Genomic DNA, 24,941 nt, shown 5'->3' with positions numbered 1-24,941 from the left:
AGCAATCTGCTTCCAGGCTCACCCAGAGTGTCTGGCAAAGGGCCAGAGTCCTGCCCATGTTGCCACAGAAATGGAAATGAAGCCCCACGTTTTATGGTAGACCATGGTGTGGTCCCATGGCTATGCAATATGTACATTAATCTCCATGTCCTGAAGGAGTTCTTGGGAATTCAAATATGTTGACATCTTTCAGTTGTCTTGGACTCCCCTACTGCACTTTTGCAATAGCATAATTTAACTGCTTATGTCCCCTGCAAGCGACTTTTGAGGTTGTAGAGAGGAAAAGCGAGAGACTGTAGGGAGCGATAGAGACACATAGTGGATTGCCAGAGTTGCTGTATGGGAATAACCTTGCCAGCGTACAGAGAAAATTTGGCAGTCTGCCTGTTAAGAGAGGGTAGACTGGTGACTCGCCTGCAAGAAGAGCAAACAACTGTACAAAGCATCTTCCAGCAAGAAAAGTAAGTGAAAGCCACTCTTTCTCCTTTGTCCTTGCAAGGGGAAGCCAGTGGCCTTGTCCCATAGTTGAGCTGCCCAGTGGCAGTGGGAATCAAAAGTTTGCAGTCCATTACTTGGGTACCATATAGGCTATCTCCCTTACACACTACAGGGGAGTACTACATAGAGAGAAGGGAAATTAGATAAGCATCTGTAAAGCTGTTATATCAGTCACAGTACTATTACATACTGTGTCTTTCTCTTTCTAGGAATAAGCTCTAGAACACAATATGTAAGCTGCTTCAGTATTTCTGTGTTGTCTCCTCTTGCTGAAGAAGTCAACAGAGTCCCCTGCCCTGAGACACTCGTTTTGGGGGGTTTTTTTACTTACTTTTGTTTCGATGGTTGTTTCAAATCTGGGGGACCTTCCACCTTTTTCAGCACTGACTGGAATCTGGGCTTCGTTTCTTTGTGGAGTTGAATTTTCTGTCATTTACAGTTACTGATTAAAAAGTTAATGGTTATAGCTGCTAGAAAAGTAAGAAAGAATGAACTGTGGAAGTGAAGCATTTTTTATATCTTTTTTCTATTTTGTGCTCCAGGAATTATTGGATGTTTCTGGTATTTCCTGGGAGAATGTGGCATCGTTCGTTCCTTGTTGATTGTTGATACTGAGGCTGTAGTTAATAGTTACCATGTTTTCAGTGTGATAATTAATCAGAAGCATAGAGTAATGAACTAGAGACTTCTTCCTGCTATTTACTAGATATAAGGTCTCTGCATCACAAGAAAATAACTATTTAAGCAGTTTCAACAGAGATCAGAGACAAGAGCACGTGGCCTGGGACTACTCCATCACTCCTGCAGATTGTTAGTTGAGTCAAAATTAGAGTGATAGTGACAAGACTTCCTGGGTTTACTGGGGCTACTGTCATGCTGCATTGGTTGTCACCAGTCATGCCTGCCCTGGTTTCTCACAGGCATACCAACATCAGTTAGTCTTTTCATTATCCAAAACTATTAGGCCACGTCTTGGAAGTTAGAGTAAGATTATGAAAATTTTAATTCACATTGTACTGAAAAAAAAAGGACCAAAACCTGACATGAAGAAGTCTAGTGATTTTCAGCCAAAGCCAGAATTTTTTCCATTGCCCATTATCAAGCTTATGGAGTTAATGCCAGAAGCGCTGTGCTTGTAACTGACCTGAGGATAAGCCACCCCTTCTTGTTCTGCTGAAAATGGAAATCCTATTGACTGTGAATATTGAATTTGTTACTAAAAATGGGTTGTTATCCAAATGCCTCAAATAGAGGAGTTTGGTTTTTTCCTAAGGGCTGAACACTTGATCACAGATGATTCCATTCTATAATATGGTAGGTAAAAGTGAAGTAGGTCCCAGAAGAAAATTAGGAATACTTCTGGACTTCTAATTCATGAAGCCCTACGATGTTTCTGATCTAATGAAGGCAAGCCTTGCACAGGGTGTGTTTAGGGGATACCTTTAGGGAAAGCCTGCTGGCCTACCGGTACCTCTTAGTGGTTTTCACCTGTGTTTTGAAGTGGACTAATACACCACTGAATTTTGGAGAGGTCTCAGACACTTTTTGGGCAAAAATTATGTGTATATCTATCTGGTGGATCACAGATTATGCTAAAATTTTCCATTCAGATTTTGAAGGAAGGGTTACTGGTAGGTCACTGGTCAGTGTTCATTCTTGCAGACAAGTTTGGTCAACAGCAATTGTTGTGGAAGCACTACAGGGAATTCTTATGTGCACTGAGAGCCCTCCTCATGGCTCCAGTCTGACAGTAGGATAACTTTCAGTATGTGCAGTAGGCATTGATGATTCCTTATGTGTATGTACATATGTATTATCTGAGCATTCATTATGATTTGACTGTATTTCTATTCTTCAGTGAACAGCAGGAAAAGTGCTGCTGTATATGTGGAATTCCAAGTGTGTGAGAAACAGGTGGAATAACTGAAAAGGAGAAAAACATTTTCATTTAAAATGATATGATATATCTTGTCATCATCTTTTTTTCCAGTCTCCTAAATCAGCTTTTATTAGTGCTGCAAAAAAGGCAAGATTGAAGTCCAATCCTGTCAAAGTGCGCTTCTCAGAAGAAGTAATTATCAATGGCCAGGTGTCGGTGAGTATTTTTAGCTATTTTACTTCAGAAAGGACAGCATTTCATCCAAAGGTATGGCTTATGGCTGGAAAGGGAGGGAAAATTATATGGTAGAAACAACAGTGATAGACTTTAAAAGAGAAGAGGTTTTCTGTTTCTGAAGTTTTCCAAAGATCTTTTAAGTCCATTGGACGCATTATTTTTGGAAAAACTTGTCCCTCAAAATCTAAGTGCTAGTAAATGCATTTTGTGGTGATAGTGCTTATCTGTCTGTCTTTGCAGTCTTCATTGTGCTTGCTTGTTGTTGGAGGTTTTTTTTCATATCAATTTTGTATTAGTAAAACGCCTAAGCTCAAGAGAAGTATCATGCCAGAAAAAACTGATCGCCTCACAGACCTCTTTAAAACATATTTTATGTACTTGAACTTCTTGTTTCCAGCCCTCAGGCAAAGTCAGCCTCCCTTTGAGAGGCACTGTACACCTCTTTAAACATGAACTTCCAGATAATTTTCATAATTTGCCAGAATATCATTCCACTCTCATATCTTTATACAATTCTCTTCGAAGGTATATTGATATTGAATTTTTTCAAAAGCACTTTCTGCTTTTTAAAATAGAAAGAAGCAAACAAACAAAAACCCCCCAGACTTTGTTTCACTTCCTTTTTCCTCTTTATTTTACTATCCTTATTATGAATTATCAAATTAAGTAGCAATGTTATATGTTGCTCTTCTTAAATGATGACAGATACTAGCATTTAATATCCTGCTACAAAGAAAGTTTAAAACACTTTGATTGGAATTCTTACTATTGAATATGCAGTTTCAGTTTTGTAGATTGAAGACAGAAACTAGCTCCCTAGTAATCCATTTTTCTGTTTTATTGAACACATTTCAATTTTAGCGGTAATGTTTGTTGTCAGAGAACTCCAAGCCAGACACAAAATGCATGTGAAAAGTTGTATTTTTCCAGACAGAGACTTACAAAGGGCATCTGTAATGGCCATGGCTAGATCCTTGCAGGGCATAGATATTTCTGCACTCAGGGCCAGCACCTTCTTTTCAGTTGTTACCTTTCCATCTGAATTATGTACTTCTTTATAGGACAGTGTTTAGATTTCCCATGTTGCATGTTGTAATCTGATTCACTTATTTGCTTGACAGGAAACAGTTAAGGACAACTCACTTCTTTTCATGCCAAATGTTCTAAAGGTGTATCTTGAAAATGGGCAAACCAAATCTTTCCGTTTTGACTGCAGCACTTCAATAAAGGTAGGCTAGATATACCTTGGTATGAGACCTTCAGTAATTATCATTTACTTGAAATGCTTTAAGTACAAAATTACTAGTGTGTTTTGTTGAGGCTGGAGTCACAGTTCAGAAACAATGAGGTTTTGGTCCATTTTTCTGTTGCTAAAAACGTATTTTATTGTCATTGAAGAAGAAGCGATGATTTTAATGTGCCTGGAGCACAATTAATATGATGTGGTCCTATTGTTTTGATATGCTGCCAAACAAAAGCATGATTTGTCAGCAAAAGTCAGGAGCTGAGAAGATTAAGATGTTGGTTGCTAATTGAATATCATTTAGCTTCTCATCCAGTGAAATTAGGATGGGATATTGTAGGGTTATGTCACTGACAAATTGCTCACTTCAGTACTTGATGTTTTCTGTAATACATTTCACATAAACCAATAACAAGGTGAAGCCCTGCCACACAACTGAGGCTGCTAAGGAGCGTCTGTGACACTGTTCCGTATAGGTTCCTAAATCAGAGGTATTATTGTCTGTGAGAAACTTGGAGTGGTGTAGCAGCATGACTAGCACTGTTTGGTATGCTGCTAGTCTTGTAAGTGTTACTGTTTGGGTAAAGTTTTAAAACAAATTGGTTACCAAATCTAGTTCACTGCATGCAGCTTGCATGTGTGGAACACTGAGACCTGAGAGATGCATAGGTGGGAGTGATCAGTAAAGGCTGAAGATGCAATTCTCAGCTGCATTGCCAGCTTTTCCTAGTTTTAAGGGATTTTAAAACTGCCTATTTGAAGGAAGACTGCCTTTGTGCTCAGTTTCATACAGCAACATGCTCAATCAGTTAGAACAGCAAAGAAAGTGATTTGGTAAGGTAGACGATAGGAAACTTAGTCCAGTCTGATGGTAAAATAGATACTGAAGTTGCACTTGAAAATACACTGCAATATTTGTTAATAGTTCATATATATATATACACATACACCTTAGGCATTAGTTGAGCACAGGTAATGGGTACAAACCTCCATATCAATGGGATACTGAATTTCTTCAGTCCATTTGAGAATTTGGTTAGGTGAAGAAATAGGAGGCACAATTCATGTAGATAGTGAGGTCTCCATATCCTTCTAAGGCCCATGGGCTGACTTTCCAGTATTTTCTGTTATGAACACAAAAACAACCAACCTGCTCCATGATGTTTTGCCCTTTAATATCTGTCTTTAGCCATCATGGTGCATTAGTAGTTCTGTTGTGGATATGTCATGTACTATAAGACCATATGTCAAATCTGAAGTCATCTGCACAGATACCTATGTGGGCTCAGCTGTGTAGCTGTATTGATGTTGTAAACCTGCTTTGACCTTAGTAATTTTGACTATTTGTAGGAATAATTTCCTTTACCTCTAATTCAGGCAATTATTTATTCTGAGACCTGCACAGCCATAAATGAGTCATACTTGCATATGTGTGTATATTCCTCATTGTGTATGGGTTAGTGTGGATTGTTGCTTCTTTGCATAACTGAGGTGAACTGGACATGCCCCATCTGAATCAGAGTAAACACAGGTGTTTTTCACACATAGCAGGCCAGTAGTTCAGCATCTAATAAAGGAGGGTGCAAGCAGCAGCTAACCTGCAGTTCTTGCTTTCCTTGTTGCTCAGAGGTAGTACCTGGGCTGACTCTGGGGCAGTAATTCAGCACCTATGTGCCTTCTCTTCATATTTTAAAATGTTCAAGGCAGCTAATGGAAAACAGTGCCGTTATTACCACTTCTCAAAAGCTTACCTTTAATATTATGCTTCTTCATGTCACTGTTATGCACCTTATCTTTTTAGCATAGTTTAGAAGTATAAATAAAAGTAGATTTAATGTGTAAGCAATACATTCCCCATTAGTCAGAATAGCATAATATTAGGTTCCATTACTTAGAGTGATTGCTTGCAATTCATTAATACCATCTTAAATTCTTTACATTGTCCAGAGTTGTCAATGTCTTTCCACTTATATTTTTTTTTGTCCTTCCACCAGTTTGGTCTTGATTTTCCATAATCACACAGTAACGGATTAATTAATCTCCCTAAATTATGTTAAAACACCTGGATTACAATTCATCATGATCTGCTATCCATCTCGATACTTGTGTATATCTGAAAATTTCTTGAAGGGTTAGAAATATTTTAATCCTGTCACCAACATAATGTGAAATGATTTCTAAATGATAGGTTATTATGTGTTTCTTTTTCCTACAAAATTCTCTCAAGCAAAGGATACCTTGCCAGATGACATTAATAATTTTCATACATTTACAAAGTATCTCAAATTAACTACCTTTAGACATAATCAGCTGAGAAAAAAAACTAATCAGAAGTCTCTAAATTTGGGGTTTATACTATATAGTGATATGGTCCATCAATTTAGAGCTATTGTTCTGCATAGGTATCATCGTCATTGACTTTTCTGTCAGCATTTAAAACTCAGGAAGTGGACTTTGAAAAACCCCGTTGCCATAAGAGCAAATAAAGGCCATGCATTAAATTTTGGGTTTTGTTGAACATATAAATGTGGGTTGCACTGCTTGACAGCCCTGCCCCAACGAAATGAATAGTGGCAAGATCATCTCTCCTTTGCTGATGGTTTTATTTCCAGGGAGACAGAGGCATATGAATTAAGGGCCACACCAGTATAATCTGCATGTTAAACCACACAGAATGTTGTCCATTCACAGCAGTCCCATGTATATATTTTTCACATTGGTGGACAATACCATCTCAGGGATATTTGGTTATAAAGAGGCAGTTTTTTCACTGAGTGTGATGTCCTGTATACTTGTGCAGAACAGGCCTGAGGCCTGGACTTCCACCCTGTTCTGGGCACATGCAGGGCAAGGAGCACTGAATAACTTGGTTCCCATCACTTCATGAATTTAAGTAAATTTTATAAATCCTTTGTTAATTAGGATGTCATCTTAACACTCCAAGAAAAACTTTCCATCAAGTGTATTGAGCACTTTTCCCTGATGCTGGAGCAGAGGGTTGAAGGATCTGGAACAAAACTCCTTTTGCTACACGAACAGGAGACTCTGACTCAGGTTTGTGTAATGATACATGAAAACAGATATTAATGACATGAATTAATCAGTAAATTATCCATCTTTTTCATTACTGAAGTGAGTTAGCTACAAGATTTATAATTTGATCCAGTCTATCAAACAGCAGTGGTATTTAGATGTGGTTGTAAGAATCAGGCTCTCACAGGAAGCAAATATTTTTATTATACAAACATCTTATTTCATTGCTTCAATGGACCATTCAAAAGTATTAAGAAGTTACGAGAACCACAGTCTGCCCAAATTTCTTTAAAAACCTTATTTCAATATTTGGTTCCAATCTGATTATATTGATCTGTATGTCTGAGAATATTCCTCTTTCTGAGGAAGTCAAGTTTGTCTTGTTTATGCAGTGATGATACCTTGTGTCACTTTAGTGATGATAAATTGTGACCCAGAAAACGCTGGTATGACTTTTTCACTTAGATCAAGGAGGTGTGAATAAAGGCGATGCTGCTTCACAGTTACCAACAGAGTACCCTGATTTTAGCTGCTTATCATTTTGGCAAATTATTTAGCCTGAAATTTTCCATCAAATTTCTGTGTCTGAGGAGGACATTGGTTTTTGGGTTTTTTTAATTTCAACTATTTGAAAAAGAAAAAAAAAAAAAAAGAAATGCATTCTTAGATCAGATGGGCAAATATGTTTAATTTCAGTTACAGAATCTCCTTGATCCTATCGCTACAGTCTGTGTAATGGTATAAAGGAGCTTAGATTACCAGCTAACAGTATTTCTTGTATTTTCTAATCTTTAAGCACTTGCTTTTGCCAGGCTAACATTCTTTTCTTGTGGGCATCAGCTACACAGTGATTGCACAGTATCCAAAAGTACTCAATACTGGCTGGCTCTCCTGTCCTATCTGTCTCCTCTGCAATAATTGGTAAAATTCTCATTGAAATCAGAAGGATCTGAATAAAGCAAGTCAGTGAGCTTTCAAGGATCCCATCCAGAGCTTTTGTTTATATGTACAGAGTATGCCTAGATACTTTGGAATGAGGTCAGAGACAGTGTGTGATAAATGCATCTTTTGAGAATTTTTAGGGCAAGACAGAGACTTTATTGGGGATTTTTAAAAGTATAGTTTTATGAAGTAAAGCTGCTGGTTATAAAATACCCATACTTTGTAATTACATTAGTCTAAGTAAGTAAGTTAGGTAAATTAGATTAATTCTGAGGGTGTCTTCTTTGAAGTTCCTGTAAAATCAGCAAAACTTTAATTTGTCATTATAATGTTGCTGCTGACCATGACTTACAATGGTGTTATTGGATTGTTAACCTTTCATCCAGTATTCATTAGCTATGTGGTGGTCTCCTGTGAATATACCTGGATGACAGTGTTAGATGCCTAACAAAGTTTTGCTGACCAACACACAAAGAGATCTTTTTAATTTTTTAATGCATTGAGTCTCAATCAGAAGTTGTGGAGTAGGTCTCTCAACCCAGGAAAAAGATCCAATTTCTCACAAATTGCCTAATGGATTAAAGCAAGCAAGAGAAAGCGAGAAAAGCACCCAAGCTGGGCCTCACCTGTGTTCTCAAACAGAAATAAAATGTGACTTCTCCCCAAAAAACTTCTGTCTCTTCTCATTTATTAAGTATTTTAGTCTTGCCAAAGCTCTACTCAGTTTGTATTTCACTTGGATGGTTTTCATTAAGGTCTGTTTTCTCTGTCCTTTCACTCTGGTTTTGACTGAGTGAATTCTCTTGCTTTGAGGATGAGTTGTATCAGGCAGTCATGCCTATATGAGTCTAAAATTCTTTCCACAAGATTATAAATATGATATTCTTAGGTGAAGAACTTAATAAATAGCCCATGGCAGAGCTCTTTGTTGGACAGAATTATTTTTCTTGCTACCACATGGCTCTGGAGAGGGGTCACGTTGCCTGACACTACAGAGCACATTGCTCAGGCAGGGGTTGCCAAGCTCTAATATTATTACTGCTCTGTCCTAGGTGACTCAAAGGCCAAGCTCACACAAGATGAGATGTCTTTTCAGGATTAGCTTTGTCCCAAAGGATCCCATTGATCTTTTAAGAAGAGATCCAGTTGCTTTTGAATATCTGTATGTACAGGTAAGTGAAAGCACAGCCATTTTTAGTAAAGGGGAAAACAAAAAAATGCACTTACTGTATATATAAATTTACATCTTCACATAGAAAGTGTGGCTACAGGAGATCCTGGCTTTGTTTTCGGCTGCATAAAGCCAATGAATGCACTTGGGGAATGTGCAAATCTCTATCATCTGCAAAGTCCCCTTTCTTCATAAGTCTCTCCAAACAGTAATGCTTTGATATCTTTCCAAAGTATATTTGGCTTTAGAAAAGAGTGAAGCTGAATTAATTGCTAATACTTATTTATGATTCTGTAATATCAGACAGAAATGATGTCTGAAAAGGAACTTCCAGTAAAGTGGATGGGAAAACAAATGTACAAGCAATGTGATTCTCCTGAGTATCTCACCAGGTAGAATCCTTCTTTCCTGAGTCCAGATTCACTGATAGTCTCCTAGCACTCTTTGTGATGGAGGATTACTCTCCTACCTGGGAAGGATGAAGAGAGCTAAGGTCAAAATGCTCATGCCTTCTGCTCTTTGGCAGAAGTAGTGGTATTCTTTGTAACTGCCCATATCCTGATGAGAATCTGACACCTCTGAGAGCAGCAGTCCTACCTTCAGCATGGTCTTGCTTCTGAGTTTGGGGCTACTCTTCATGCAGTGTTCATGAAAAAAAAAAGAAAAAAAAAAGACAATTTATTTTTAGTGCAAGATTTTTAAACTTCATGCTCCCTCTACTGGTTTTTTGGCAGAGCTGTAACGATGTGGTTCAGGAGAGATTTGGACCAGAACTGAAATATGACATTGCCCTGCGCTTGGCTGCATTACAAATGTATATTGCAACTGTGACCACCAAGCAAACCCAGAAAATCTCACTCAAATATATAGAGTAAGTTGAGAATGCTGTGTGTTCTTTAAAAGTTAAACATTAGTAGTAACTCCTATATTCTTTAAGGTTGTTTCTTCACTATGTCTGAGTTTCTGCACCAATTTTAGATTTATTCTTTGTCACTGAAATTGATTCAGTTGTGTTAAGAGCAGTATGTATAGTCCTTTTAGTCCATTTGCCTCTTGGTCATCTATTTGGGCATGTGAAATAGCCTGTAAATGTAAATCAGGTTAACTACTCTGCTTTCAGTGATCTAAGATCTAAATTTATATGGTCTGAATTGTAAAGTTTTAGTAGAGATTATTATAGTAAGATGCAGATAATTGGTTTTTTTCAGAAGATATTTGGGTCATGGATTCCATGTTTTAGTATTTTTTAAATGCAGAAGTATCTCAGTAGGGACCTGTTTTATGTTAGACATGTGTATGTAATTGCAAAGAAAATTAAAAATTCCAGTGTGAATGACTACATATGCTTGGATTAAAAAAAACAACAAAGAAACAAACAAAAAAAAAACCAAAAACAAAATAAAAAACCCAAACTCTAAAATTTTTATTACTGTTGCTTACTTTACTTGCAAAATAGAAATAATAACTGCTACACACTTAGTCTTGTAGAGTTTATCCACCGTATTGAAGATGGTGTTACATGCTATTCTATTAATGAATCAGCAAAAATAATTACTTAGAAAGTGAAGAGTCAGTCTTTCTTCAAGTAGGAAAAAAAGATTGGTAAAAGGAGGGTTGTTTTTGAGGGGGAGCACCCTGCCCCCCAGCCACCCCCCCAAAAAAAAATGACAAAGAAAATGACTCTGGTTTGCAAGCTCTAAAAGAAGCCTAGAAAATAGTTACATCTGACCGTACATTGTTAAATTATCTGTTTTTTAGTTCTGTAATGGAAGTTACCCATGAAATCAAATAGTGTTTAATGTAGACTTGAAGTATCAAATTGAAACATTCTTTTCTGAATGGCACAATTGAAGAGATGGAAGGGATGGAAGAGAGATTATTTATCATTTAAAAACATCTTTTTCTTAAGAAATATATAGTTTGAATCTAGAAAATAATGTCTTATTGCAGAACTGCAGACTCGATCAACTCTCCTGTTTTCAGGTGATCTTGACATCATAGTCACCAGTCTTTAGATAAATAATCACCGCAGGAATGAGAAATTAAATATATACCTTTTATTGCAGAAAAGAATGGGGATTAGAGACTTTTCTTCCATCTGCTGTGCTACAAAGCATGAAAGAAAAGAACATAAAGAAAGCACTTTCCCACCTTGTCAAAGCAAATCAAAACCTAGTTCCTCCAGGAAAAAAGGTATTACATTTGCATCATAATGGAAAGTATGTTTAAAAGAACAGGAAGGGTGGCATGCATGGGAAACATTTAAAGCTAATCCTTCAGAGAAACACCTAGCCATTATATTTTCAGAGATTTAGCTTCAGGTGCTCATACAACACAGCCAAGAACAATTAAATGTAATTAATTATGCCCCAACTAAACTATCTTATCTTGACAAAGACAGAGAACTGGTTATTAATAAGTCATGTGTGATAAAGATATGTATTTTTTTAAATTGATTTAGTGCTTTCTATGATTGTCAGGTTTGTTAGTAAAGTTCTTATTGTCTCTCTGATGTTCTCATCTGCAAAACATTAACCTATGTCCTGGACAGAAATGCCGTTTTTCAGATTGTTTTCTGTTACACTAGAGAGAGACTTTTCGCTGGCCAAGATCTACCTGGATAGGTGATGGTTCTTACAGTGACTGACCCTCCTTACTATTGTAAAATGCTTTTCCTAGCACTTAGCTTTCACTTTAGCTGGAAAAAACATGGAGAAGACAATGTCTCTGAGAAATGTCTTTGTTACATGCATACATCTGAGACAGCTTTTAGACACTGCAATGAGTAATGCAGGTCATCTAGTCTCTCTGTGTAGTCAATGGAGAGAAATAGGCACTTCGAGGGAGCAATTCATCCCATCCCACATTAGGAACCAAAAATAGGTCAGATTACTTGTGTCCTAGAAATGCTTATTTCTCTTCATGGACTACAAAAAGAATCGAAGAGTGACTAGTTGAGACATAAAATGAGTTGAAACCTGCTTCATCGCACCTTTTTTCTGAATGGAAAAACCTCAAAACATCTGGCGCCTGAGCAAAGGTTCATGGTGATCAGCAGAAATCTTGCTTGGATGTTTCAGATCATGACTGTGAACATGTTTTTGACCTGTGATGCTCAGGAAGAAAGGCCACTTCTCTGAAGCTCTATATGTCTCTTACACTGCTGAAACTAAAGCTAAATTATGCTAATGGCTTGTTATTTGTCTTGTTAGTGTAAACTTGGGTTAATTTTGAAAGCCATCACTGCTACAGACCTTGCAGGAGTAAGATATGCCTTACAGTGATATACAGTATCAGTTCTTGGTTAGAAGAGATTTTGCAACAGTCCCTTCCTGCAGCAAGCAGACTTTCTGGGTTTGCTTCATTCTCTTTGATTTGAGCTTTGGAAATATGTTGTTTCTGACCTGCCTTTTTTAGCAGGCAGGTATCAGAAACAAAACATCTGAGCTCCTCATCACTTTCTATCTCATCTGTAGGTGCTAACACAAGAACTGATTTCTTTATGGGGTCTTCTCTTCCTTTGCATGAAGGGAAGCTTCTCACTCTCAGGATTCTCCTGTTTTTTACAACTCCTGTGTGTTTCTCCACCAAGTGAATACTTGGTGAAGAAAAGGGGAAAGCATTATCACTAGTTGCTCTGCTTAGTTTCCATTTCCTCATGGATGTCTAGAAAAAACTTAGGATAGGGGGCCCTTAAAATCTTGTTAAAAATCAAATAAGTTTTTGAATTATAATTCTAGTGGCTGAAATGAAACTAGCAAATGCGATAAGACTGTTTTTTATTATCTTTTAAAAGTCCAAATATATATTTAGACGTATAAATTTGGGGTCCAGACTCTTTGGGTGAAATAAACTGTTTCTTGTTTCCATTCTGTCTTATAAAGTATTTCCAAGTTTATTTTCTTAGTAGGGAGTTTGAACTCAGAGGAGAAAAAAAGGAGACAAATTATGACATGTATGACATGATATGATCTTATGTATTGATGTGCTGTATTTAGATTTCAGATTAATTACCTACTAAATGTAGTGAAAGAGTTTCATTTTACAAAGTAGGAAATGCAGTAATGAGTTGGAATAATATACCAAATGCCACAAGTACCTAGCCAAATGTAATATACGTAGCTGACAAAAGCAAATTCTTTGTTCTCTTTCTCTATGTAGGTACATAAACGTTTAAGAACTGATGGAGTTTATGAATGGAGAGCTGCTGTCTTAGCCTTGAAATCCCTCAATGAACAGATGTTTAATCTGAGTACTTTAACATTTTCCCTTCATTGAAGCAGTTACGATGTTCTTGCAGTGCTCTGATCAGCCCATTCTCAAGTCCTCAGTGCATTTTAACTAAACAAGCAAGATATTAATGTTAAGAATGAAACCTCCCCAATCTGAAACTCAAGCATTTAAAGATTTAGTTTCAGGCTCCAAAGAGCTGTTTTTGCAGTCCATTTTCCTTATGTTATGAAAATACATTTTCTTTCTGAATTTTATAATGTGATGATTTTCTCAACAACTACTTACCCTTGTTTCTCCTTTCTCAGCTCTCTGCTTTGCAAGCCAAGGTGCATTATCTAAAGTTCCTCAGTGATCTGCGATTATATGGAGGCCGTGTTTTCAAGGCAACACTAGTGGTAACATTTCTCTTAAAATAGTCTATCTCTTCTCTTCATTTTTTTATCTATGCTTTTTTTTTCAAAAGCTTAATATTATAATTTTCTTTAGAAGTTTAGGTTCTATTCATAAACTGAAAAGTCATTGTTAACTGAACCAAATAACTTTTTTTTTCTTCTCATCTTGAAAATAATGTACCTAATATAATTTGAATTTTACTGGAAATTTAGAGATAAGTAGCACTTTTTTAGCAAATAGCACCATTCAATTAACTATAGAATGCTAAAATTTTTAGTCTGGAAAAATCTTAATGACAACATTTTTCTTTCAACAGAAGGAGAGTCCATCCATATGTCTGTCCATCTACCTATCCATCTAAAAAACTAGAGTACAATCAGCATTCAGCAGGAAATTCCTTTACTTTTTGATTATGATTATGAATCAAGTATGCTCTTGTGTATAGTATCTTCTTATAAAAACATAATAATCTTTAATGTAGAAATGCTATGGAAATGTAGCCCTATGTAACTGAAAGTTGTCACTGAAAGTGATTTCTGTCACTCTGCAGTAGCTATCATGTTTCTCACCTGTGTTTTTTTTTGTTTTTTTCTGCTAAAGCAGGGAGAAAAGCGCTCAGAAGTGACTCTGTTAGTAGGGCCACGGTATGGAATCAGCCATGTGATAAACACCAAAACAAACCTTGTGGCTCTCTTGGCTGACTTCAGCCATGTGAACAGAATTGAGATGTTTACAGAAGATGAAATCAATGTTAGAGTTGAGCTGCATGTCTTAGATGTAAAAGTAAGTTTGTTATTGCTTTATGATGATATGATATCTATAAATATTTTTTTAATTTTAGCATTTATCAAAGTATACAGTTCTGAACATTTTTATGCCAATAATACTGTGAGGGTGCTTTTTTAGCTCTTTTTCTGGTGAGAATGTATGCATACTATGACTTGGGCATTTGAGGGGTCTACAGTGTACCAGACCAGATCTTTACAGCACTTCTATACTCTTTTGAGTTTTCTCTTGGCTGACCCCTGACAACTCACTTTGTTATTGTCTTCCTGGATTTCCATGGCAAAAAGAGGTGATGATGAAATTGATCTTCTTTTGAAGCTCTTTATAATAGGCAATATTATTGCCATTAGAGGATCACAAGCTGCATTGGTCCAGGGTCCCCTGTAAATCCAGTGTTACATTCGCAGAGTTCATGCAAGTAACCGCATAGCAGTTACCAGTTAGACTGTAGAAAGGCATGGCTTTTTATTTAGCCTTTGTAATTCCAGTTTGGTGCTTTCCCCTGCATAGTATATTCACAGATGCATATCATCTACCTCTAGTCATTTAATTGCTCTTGAATCCCACTGAACACTTTGCTTCTGTGGCGTCTACTGGCAAAATCCATGGAGTTTTGTATATTATACTGTTCTGGTTCTTGGTGTGGTTTTTATTAATTTTTTAAGTGAAAAGTTTCATAGACATTCTAGGACATTATAAGGGTAACTAGAGATTGAAGGAATCGTTTCCATTGTACTTGAAACTTACATATTTGATTAAAATAAATAAAGCCTACTAGTTCTTTTTGCTTACCCAACTATGCACAAAAAGCACACACCAGGAATACCTTATTAAGTTTTGCTTTGAATGGTTTATGTATATTGACGTGGAACTGTTTCCCTGTATTAAGTTAATGAAAAAAGAAATGCTGTAAATTAATCTAGATGTTCTTTGACAGCAACATAAGCAAAGTTTACAGGGTTGGTGAACACAGCATCTTTTGCACCTTACTTAACAACAGTAACATCTGAGGATACCAGGCTACTTTACCTGCATTACTGAGCTAAACTCATAGCCCTCTTGTAAGAAAGCTGTTAGCACCCTTTTACAGATGGAGAAAGTAGTTTAGAAATTGAATCTTTCCCATCTGCTCATATGTAGCACAGTATGCCATAGTATTATGTATTACTGTAGTTTTATGTTCTATATTATAGTACTGGTACTGTCTTGTTGCAAATTGTGTATATCCCCATCTCCTTGCATTTCAACATATGTAATCTTAAAGTCAGAGAGACTGTCTTAAGATTGCAGATCTTGGAGGCTACTGAAGGAATTTGATTTGGGGCACAGGTAGGGGTTGTGACTATGTCCTGTGAAGGAGGTGCAGGGACACACAGGTAGGTATTCTCAGCTGATGTTTTCCTTCCTTAACTTACCCTAAGGTAGCAGGTTTGTATATCCAGCTTCTGAATATGCCAGTGTATGTCATATATGCCATTATTTTCTTCACAAATGGACAGTTCAGATTTTTATTTTATTTTTGTTTCTTTTAATACATTATTGAACATGTATCACTTGGCAGAGGCAGACAATAAAAGTTTAACTGTCTCCAGACTGTTCAGCAGATTATCAGAAGTTCACAGCACTGTTTTCAGCAATCTGAAATTTCTGTAGAGTTCATCTATTTCTGTCCATCACTGCAGAAAATTTGAGATGAATGTAGCATTTCAAATGTTATTTTTAGTAGACACTCAAAAGAACAGAGGTTAATTAATGCACTGCAGGTTTAATAATTTATAGTAACTTTAATAGCTATAGTTGAATACCTTGAAAGAGGCATGCATTGAATAGAAGCTCAAGCTGTAGCAAAAAATACGTCAAAGGAAAAAGAAAAGCATAAATGTTTCCAAGTTGCTGAAAACTGTTTATACAACATTCAGGGCAACTGGGACATTTTGACCTTAGATGCTGGAGCACAGGTATTAAAAAACTCACCAGACCTGTTGTGGGTGGTTTGGTAGTAAGCTTGGATCATCAGTTATATTTTGGCCACAGCTTCCATCAGAATGAGTTGTCTTTTTACTAGTAAGGGGTTGAGTAGGTTGGAAAATCATGCTTCCTGCATGCAATGTTACTTCTGGAATGAATTATGCAGGTCCTCACATATGTCTTGTGAAAGTGGGTTCAGCATACTAAATTATGATAAATTGTCACAAATGTCCATATAGCTATGAGTCACTACAAAATGTGACTGATAAGATGGGTTGTCTACGGTATAATTTCTATCTATGCATCATGGTAAGGACTTAATTTTTATTTCCTGTCTAGGAATTGTAGAGGCTAGCCACCTTAAAATAAATTTGAGGAGAACAGCTTTTTGTATTCAAAGCTACAGAGACATGAACAAAATTTTTAGGCAAAGAAATGTATAAATGATGGTAAAAGAAAAGAGATTTAAAGAAAGTATGTTTCACATGGATATCTTGGGTTTGATGCTTGCTAGCCTGGCAGCCATAGTTTTTCAAAGCTGTTAAGTCTCTAATTTTTGTTAGGTCTGGGGGTTTTTTTACAGTGCTTTGTGTTTGGTTTTTTTGCTGATCTCCTTTCTAAGGATCTTTCTCCATTCTGAGGACCTTTCTTCATTCTCTTTATCTCTGTTTATCTGATTATTTTTTTGCCACTTGTCTTTTCAGTAGTGCCAGGCCACAAACACTGGAATCTTTTAACCTGTCACTGTCTCTGCTGTGTAATGATAGCTTTAACCTCACTAATGTGCTTTCTGAACCTCAACTTTCCCTGAGTGTTTGCTTCCCATTTCTTGCTCGATTACATATGGTTAATGCACCTTATTTTCTGAAGCTGTGGATTCCCATACTATTGCAAGACTCCAGTGCCTAATGTACCATGTTCTTAACCCATGCCAGATTCAATGTAACATTAAATAGTGCTTTGGCAGGAATAAAATATCTATGCAAGAAAATGATGGAGCTAGAGACTTAAAATGATTAGCTTCATTCAGAAAGAGAGCAATCAGCTGTTAAGATTTTCAGTTGGAGTTCTACCTAACTACAACTCAATCTTTTCTAAAGTTTTTGTGCTGTTGATATTGGTAGTGAGGAAAAAATTCTTGTATATGTTTCTCACTGTGGTGTTTGTGATGTAGTTCCTTTTGCTTCAATGACTAATACTGTCAGCAGGTAAACAAATTTAAGAGGAACAGCCTTAACTTGATTGTATTCTTCTTAGCCTATCACTCTTCTGATGGAGTCATCAGATGCAATGAATCTTGCTTGCCTGACAGCTGGATACTACAGGCTGCTGGTTGACTCAAGGCGTTCAATATTTAACATGGCCAACAAGAAAAATACAGGGAGCCGAGAAACAGGTATTGCTTTCACAGTACATTAACAGTGGTCTGATGAATAAAGCAGAACTCAGCTTAATCCAGAGCACCTCCAGATAAACAGAAGGCTATGCCAAGTAAGATCTGATTGCTGACTCAGACCTAGTACCATAGTATATCAGTTCAACTTTATAATGTTTCAGTATCCAGCCTATCATAGCATCTTAATGGTAAAATAAACCACATGCTGAATTTATTTCCTACTCTAGTGAAATCGATGCATACTCTCTGTGAATGTTTTTATGTGCATATATCTTTTGCAAGAGTACATATGGTGTTGGAGAAACGAGCTGTCTTCTGTTACTATTTTTACTATAGCAAAGTACCTAGCAGAGGTATAGTTCTGTTCTAGAGCACAAAAGTTCAAGTTAAACCTTAGGGCCTTAAGTCAACATGTATTTAACTTAGAACAGAGGTGAGTGTGAAAGAGGTTTTCTGAAGTCTTTGATGGCTTAGCTGCCCTATTCAGAGTGTTTAATGCTCAGCATAAACAAATTATTGTTCACAAATTACATGACTTTGTTCTTTGATTTCACAGTGTTGATTTTATTTCATCATTCTATAGGACCTGAAAACAGAGGGAAGCATAATATCCTTGCTTCTGAATGGAATTGTATACCAAAAACTACTACTTTCCTGGCTGAAGGAGATCAGGAGACTCAAATGTGCTTTGCTGATCCAAAACAGAAGACTCTAGATGTTTCAGCAAGTCTGTTATGTCAAAAAGAACACAGACATCTGTACATAGAAAATACTTATAATTCAGTTGGATTTGATCAGCATCTGGCCAAGCAAAGTGACCCTGCTGAAGCAGAAGAAAGCAGAAATTTTAACCAGCCTTCAATGCTGTCACTCTCAGGTCTGGAATCTAGCAAGAAAGCACAGGATTCCCCCAGGGCAGCAAAAGTTTCCTTTATATTTGGAGATCACAACTTGGATGGTATCAGCCCCCAGACTCTTGGATATGAAAGGCTTTTGGATGAAAGTCCAGAAATACTAGAAAAACAAAGAGCCATTTTTATTAGTAATGCCAATGATATTAAAGGCCTGGAGTTATCACCAGATTCTGAAACCATTCAGTTTGCTACAAATTCTGTTTATGCAACTATAAGCGATGGTAAAATATTTGGAGCTGCGGAAGGGATAGAAGAGCCTTTGTTGCATGATATTTGTTATGCGGAAAACACAGATGATGCTGAAGATGAAGATGAAGTAAGCTGTGAAGAAGACATTATGGTAGGAGAAATCAATAGGCCTGCTCTTCTCAGCCTTTCTGGTTCTAGTGATGACATTATTGATTTGACTTCACTTCCACCTCCAGAAGGTGATGATAATGAAGATGATTTCCTATTGCATACCTTAAACATGGCCATTGCTGCCCCTCCACCTGGCTTCAGGGACAGTTCAGATGAGGAAGACTCTCAGAATCAAGCAACACAGCCTAGAGACAACAAGGAGCAAGACAGTAATCTAGGCAATGATGACATTCCAGTGTCGCTTATCGATGCTGTCCCTACTAATACAGAGGGGAAATGTGAAAAGGGGCTAGATGATGCAGTAGTCTCTACACTTCAAGCACTAGAAGCTTTAGCTGCTTCAGAGGAACAGCAGACGAATGACAATTCAGGTTCTTTCACCATAGTTACATTTATTCATTGAAAACCATTTCATCTCATCCATTTAGCTTTGGAAATACTCCATTTCATGAGGGTTGGTTTATGTTTTGTTTTGGTTTTTTTTTTAAAGTTTTCCATTTGTTTTTTGCCATCATTTTGCATACATCATATTCCATATTTAATGGAGCACCATTATGTTATTAAACTACTTTTTTCGGGAACTGTGCAATAAATTCAGTGTTCTTACAAAGCCTATTTTTGTCTCTAATACAACCCCTTTTGCTTGTCACTTATCCAGGTGCTTCAGCTGCTGTCATTTAATTGAGTCTTATTTTTTGTGGCTTGCAGGTGTAGCTATCCTGCGAGCATATAGCCCTGAGTCATCTTCAGATTCTGGCAATGAAACAAATTCCTCTGAAATGACTGAAAGCTCTGAACTAGCTGCAGCACAGAAACAGTCGGAAAACACTGCGCGCGTGTTTTTGACCACAAGTGAAGGCTACCAACCCCTTGTGGAAGAGCAGACTGAGTTTCCTATTGCTAAGAATCAGGCTGGAGGGCCAGGCATGAAGCCCTCACAGCCTTTGTCTGGTCATCAGGCTACAGAGCTACAGTCAAAAGTTGTGCCTTCAAAGCAGATTCTTCATTCTGATAACATGGAAATGGAGCCAGAGACCATGGAAACAAAATCTGTCACTGATTATTTTAGCAAATTGCACATGGGATCCTTGGTATATTCTTGCACTAGTAAAAGGAAAAATAAGATGACAGATAGCGAAGTAAAAGCACCCTCTGATGGCAGTGCTACTGTGAAAAAGCAACAGGGAAATAAAAAAGCAGAGACTGATGAAGATCTAAAAGCTAAATTTGGAACTCTTTCAGCAAGAGACAGTCAACGCCTAAGCACTTTTAACGTGGAGAGAACTGCCTTTCGCCAAAGATGGTATGCTGCCGATGATGGGACAGCAGATAAGCCAAGCCCAGAAACAGGGAATGGGAAGACTTTTCCAAGGGTTCCTGTCCTTGGTAAAACAGAAACTGAGTGTAAGGATGAAGTGGATCCTGAGGTGGATCAGGATGATACCTCAGGGCTTAGCCAAGGTGAAAACTTCCTGTCAGATATGACTCCTGTGTCTTCAGCCAAAGACCTAAACGATGCAGAAGATACTGATTTATCTGCAGATGACCATCCTTCAAAGCTTCCAGAAGCAGAGCAGAGTGTAGCTAGACTATGTGAATATCACTTGGCTAAGCGCATGTCATCTCTGCAAAGTGAAGGCCATTTCTCACTGCAGAGCTCTCAGTGCTCTTCAGTGGACGCAGGATGCAGCACAGGCAGTAGCACATGTGCTACCCCCGTTGAATCTCCTCTTTGTACCTCTGATGTTAAGCACATCATCTCTGATCCATCAATGAAGGGCATTGCCTATGTTCCAGCAGATGAAAGAGCTGCCATTCTTCCAAACCACGGAGCAACATACAAGGACCTGCACCAGCAGCCCGAAGCCGTGTGTCATAGAATGACAGTGCCTGCTGTGCATTCAGCAGTTAATGCTGAACCGCTGTTTGGCACTTTGAGAGAAGGATGTCATCGGATCCCCAAGATAAAAGAAACTACAGGTACAGCAGTAATAAAGGGTTTCTTATGTTTATTTTTAAAGCTATGTGTTAGTGTTGAAGACTTGGTAAGACATTTCTAGTATCTTTACCTTGAAGTACATAATCAAGTTGTTGCAGACAGTGCAATTAGACCTTCAGTTATATATTCATTTTACTTGTACATGTTGAGATATTCTTATGAGCTGCATACACTGATCAACTTTTTAACAAAACTTCTCATTGCACTTAAAAATATTTGGAAAGACACTAGTGGAGAGGCCTCTTCCACTCTTTGGAAGCATCTCCAAAATTCATAGTCACTTGAGTTCCAGGATACTTGTTAGATTATAAGATGACTTGAGAAGGTATATTAATGTAGAAGAGAAAAACCTGTGATTCATTTATTATGTATCCTATATGCTATTTTAGCAGGTTGTCAAAAGCATGCCAGTATGAATAAAAAGCCCTAAATGTAAGGATGAGAAAATGTCACTACTTTATTAAGCATGTATTTACTTCAGAATCTGACAGTAGGTGTTTCTTTAAAGCTATAAAAATGCACAGTTTTTCAGAGATAGCATTGGAAATTCTTTCAGTTGGATTTTAAATGTTTCCCTCTTCCTGTGGTTGCAACCCACATGTAGCAGTAGTGTGAACGCATGAAAATCCAAAAGTGCAACAGACTAGGAGCTAGAACGAGAAATACTTTTTCTCTGCCAAAACTCCTACCACGAAACCAAACCAAATTACCATGAACACATCTTTCCATACCCTCTCAGGTGTAGTTAAAGAAGGTACTTAATCTGAAAGTATTAATCTAATTAGTAGTAGAAAATATTCAATTCATATATTGGGGAGGATTTCGGATGTTTTATAGATTATTTTCTATTCCTTTTTTTAAAATAAGTTTGCTGTAGTGGAATGAATAATTAAATATTCATAATTTGTAATTTGTTTATAGATTTTAAAAGGCATTTTAGTGACATACAAAAGACTAGCAATCAATTTTTTAATGAATATTTTGAGGAATGGAGACCACTGGGAAGTACCAGGAATCCATTTTTTCCCTACTGTTAAAAGATATTTAAAAGTTCAGTCTCTGAATATTATCAGGATGATGCCTAATTATTCTGTCTGCTCTTCTACTACCCCTAGTGTAGCTTTCACAGAGCCTGAAAAGGGAAGACAAGGAGGCATGCCTACAGCTTTTCCTAGACAGCCTCTAGCTGACTCCATCATGCTATCATCCATGCTATCAGAATCAAAGGTGCCAAGTCAAAATCAAGACTCTTGTGACATTCCCAAAGTAAATCAGGCTTGTGGGGCAACAGTTAGTTTATGGCCATATGACATGATAGGAGGAAGCCTGAGGATGCCGCAGAGCAGGAAAGTGCTGAGACGCAGCAGCAGCATCATTGGAGGATCTGCAGGCATTGAGATGCTGTTTGAAAAGAAGGCAACCATGGCCAGCTTGAAAAGCCTGGACATCACCCGAAAGGATGAATCCAAATCAGTGAGAAAAGTGGAATTTTCTCTGGGCAAAAAGCTGTCAAAAAGTTATTCTCAGAGTTGTGTGTATGTCAGCACTGATAGGAAGGACAGTAAGGGATGTTTGGGCACAGGCACCAGTCAGAAGGACTCCAAGCAGTGTCGAATGTTGCCCTTGCGAAAGCTGGACACCAACACTTGGAGGTGTCGTGGCCCTTTCAGCTATTGCTTCCTGGGCAGAGGAAATGATGACAATGATGATGATGATGACCAAGACAACCATCAGCTCTCACATCTCTCTGAACCGCAGACCCCGTGTGAGCTCACAGAATCAGTTGGTCGCTTGTTGTCCAGCAACAATGAACAGAAAGTCTTGGAGTTCTCAAAAGCTACTGAGCCCCCACAAGATGAGGCCGTCAATGAGCATGAGAAGAGCAGTGCTGACACCCAAGGTGGCCAAATTGATGTGAATCTCAACGATGTGGCCTTTGATGCACGAATCACGCGAATAAATGTGATGAAAGAGAAGACTTATGCAATGCCTGATGGATTTGTTGCAGCACAAAAGGATGCCAATGAGCTACTCTCACTGGTCCGAGCAAGTATGGGCAAGAGAGAAGATTTACATCCAGAAACATATGACCTTAAACTTTCTAAGTACAAACAACTGTTATCTTTGGAATCGAGACAGTTGGGAAGTGCCTGCAGGAAAATGGCCATGGCTGATAAAAGCCCTGAGGAAATGCTTTTAGCTATGACTTCCAGCTTTCAAGTACTCTGTTGCTTAACAGAAGCCTGCATGCGTTTAGTTAAAGTCATGAACTCTGAAACACAGCAGCAGGAAATTATAGCTAAGGTAGATGAGGTTGTAATAAACTACATTTGTCTTCTGAAGGCTGCAGAAGCAGTGTCAGGCAAGACCTCCAGTGATCCTAGCATTAAACTCTTGGCTCGACATTCGACTACCATGGCCGCTATTGTAAGCACACTAACACGTTCTCTTAAAATGCTTTTAAACAAATAAAACTCAAAAGTCACTTCATAATCTACCTTTGCAAAGCCATACATAAAAAACTTTTATTTACTGTATGTGTATGAACTAGTGTAACAAACAGCTTTCTCTGTATATTTTGTTATTTTATATAAAATAGGTAAGAGATTAAAAAAAGTTAAAATACTGAACACCGAAAAGAAGCAATTAGTAGATTTGTCCTTCCATTTATACAAAGACAAAAGCCAAAAAAAAACACTCTCCCCAAGACCAGGAAAAAAAAGAAACAGAAAAAAATCCCATGTAGGAACAAACTGATGTTTGGCTATTTTTCATATAGTCAAATTTATGGGTGTATGAAGTGAACTTCTAAAGCCTGTTATGTCAATGAAGTTGTTTTCTGTTTCATCCAAGTTTTCACTTGGAGAATGCTCCATGTTTAGAAATGATAAATTAAATCATACTGTATATAATACAATATTTAATGTTTTAAAATTATAATTTTTAAGCATTGAAAATAGCAAAAAGACGTTTAAAATCCAAGAGACTATTATAACTTACTAGAGAATATATATATAATAAATTACTCTTTTGTTCATATGGACTGAATTACCTGATTCTTCTTTTCTAGGAAATTCTGTATTTAAAAAAAAAAAAAGAAAAAAAAAAAGAAAAAACCCCAAATTACTGAAAATACCAACTTCAAGGGTATCTGATGTATTGAACATTAGTGTTGGCATTTTAGATAGTGAAGGTACTTGTAGAAGACTAAGGATGCAGAAACCGGAGTGGTGGTGGTTTTCTCTCTGAAGTGAACAGTTGATGCCATAATGGTCAGACCAAAATGTATAAAGCAGGTCTATACACCCCTTTCCCTAATAAATGAGAGAGAGAGGACTGTCAGGAAATTCATTTGCTGTTTACTGTTTCATCATATATCTATGGTGCACCTGAACAACATGAACTGCATCTATTTTGTTAAATATTTTATACTTCATATTTTATGATTCTGAATGTTTAACTGTAAATAAGTTAGAAATAAAATGACGTTTTCAGAATACAATAAATATCTCTGAAATATTTCCAGCTAGAGACAGTTCTTCTCTTGAGTGATGACAAAGGCAATTTGTGAATAATCTCTCCCATCTGAACCTTTCCGGAAAATGTTTTGTAGTTTCATGTTTTAGAGGCAGCCAAAGCAAAAGCTCTCAATTCTGGCTGGAAAATAGGCTTTCACACCAGCACCTGTTAAACTTTTCAGTGGCTGAGGAGCAGCAGCCTCCATTCTCCAGACTGATGTAGCTAATTTCATCTGTTGGTCATAACATCACATGCAAAGAGCATTACCATCTATTTTCAAAAATTACCCATTCAGTTGAAGCACATGTGAAGCTTTCTGTGCTGAACTAGAAAGACTAAACCAACAAAATTAAGGAAATGTTTTCTTGCA

General features: G+C 37.3%; 1 protein-coding gene across 3 annotated transcripts in view; it reads left to right on the top strand.

The window, feature by feature from the left end:
- The window catches only part of FRMPD4 (FERM and PDZ domain containing 4), a 308,889-nt gene extending 284,173 nt beyond the window's left edge, over window positions 1-24,716 (top strand). For 2 of the 3 annotated variants that reach the window (XM_071561826.1, XM_071561738.1), the window contains 12 exons: window positions 2,489-2,593; window positions 3,736-3,843; window positions 6,780-6,911; window positions 8,885-9,004; window positions 9,738-9,874; window positions 11,070-11,196; window positions 13,542-13,631; window positions 14,230-14,412; window positions 17,641-17,779; window positions 18,363-19,424; window positions 19,762-21,033; window positions 22,168-22,255. In XM_071561826.1, coding sequence (XP_071417927.1) covers window positions 2,489-2,593; window positions 3,736-3,843; window positions 6,780-6,911; window positions 8,885-9,004; window positions 9,738-9,874; window positions 11,070-11,196; window positions 13,542-13,631; window positions 14,230-14,412; window positions 17,641-17,779; window positions 18,363-19,424; window positions 19,762-21,033; window positions 22,168-22,172 — 3,480 coding nt within the window. In that variant the 3' untranslated portion in view covers window positions 22,173-22,255. Of the gene's footprint in view, window positions 1-2,488; window positions 2,594-3,735; window positions 3,844-6,779; window positions 6,912-8,884; window positions 9,005-9,737; window positions 9,875-11,069; window positions 11,197-13,541; window positions 13,632-14,229; window positions 14,413-17,640; window positions 17,780-18,362; window positions 19,425-19,761; window positions 21,034-22,167 lie in introns of all 3 variants that reach the window. The other variant, XM_071561918.1, reaches the window with a different exon arrangement.
- Window positions 24,717-24,941: the final 225 nt, after the last annotated feature.

This window comes from Pithys albifrons, chromosome 1, assembly GCF_047495875.1.
Source record: "Pithys albifrons albifrons isolate INPA30051 chromosome 1, PitAlb_v1, whole genome shotgun sequence".
In the NCBI taxonomy this organism is placed as follows: domain Eukaryota; kingdom Metazoa; phylum Chordata; class Aves; order Passeriformes; family Thamnophilidae; genus Pithys; species Pithys albifrons.
Note: the sequence above shows the minus strand (reverse complement) of the source record. Positions and strands in the feature narration are given on the sequence as shown.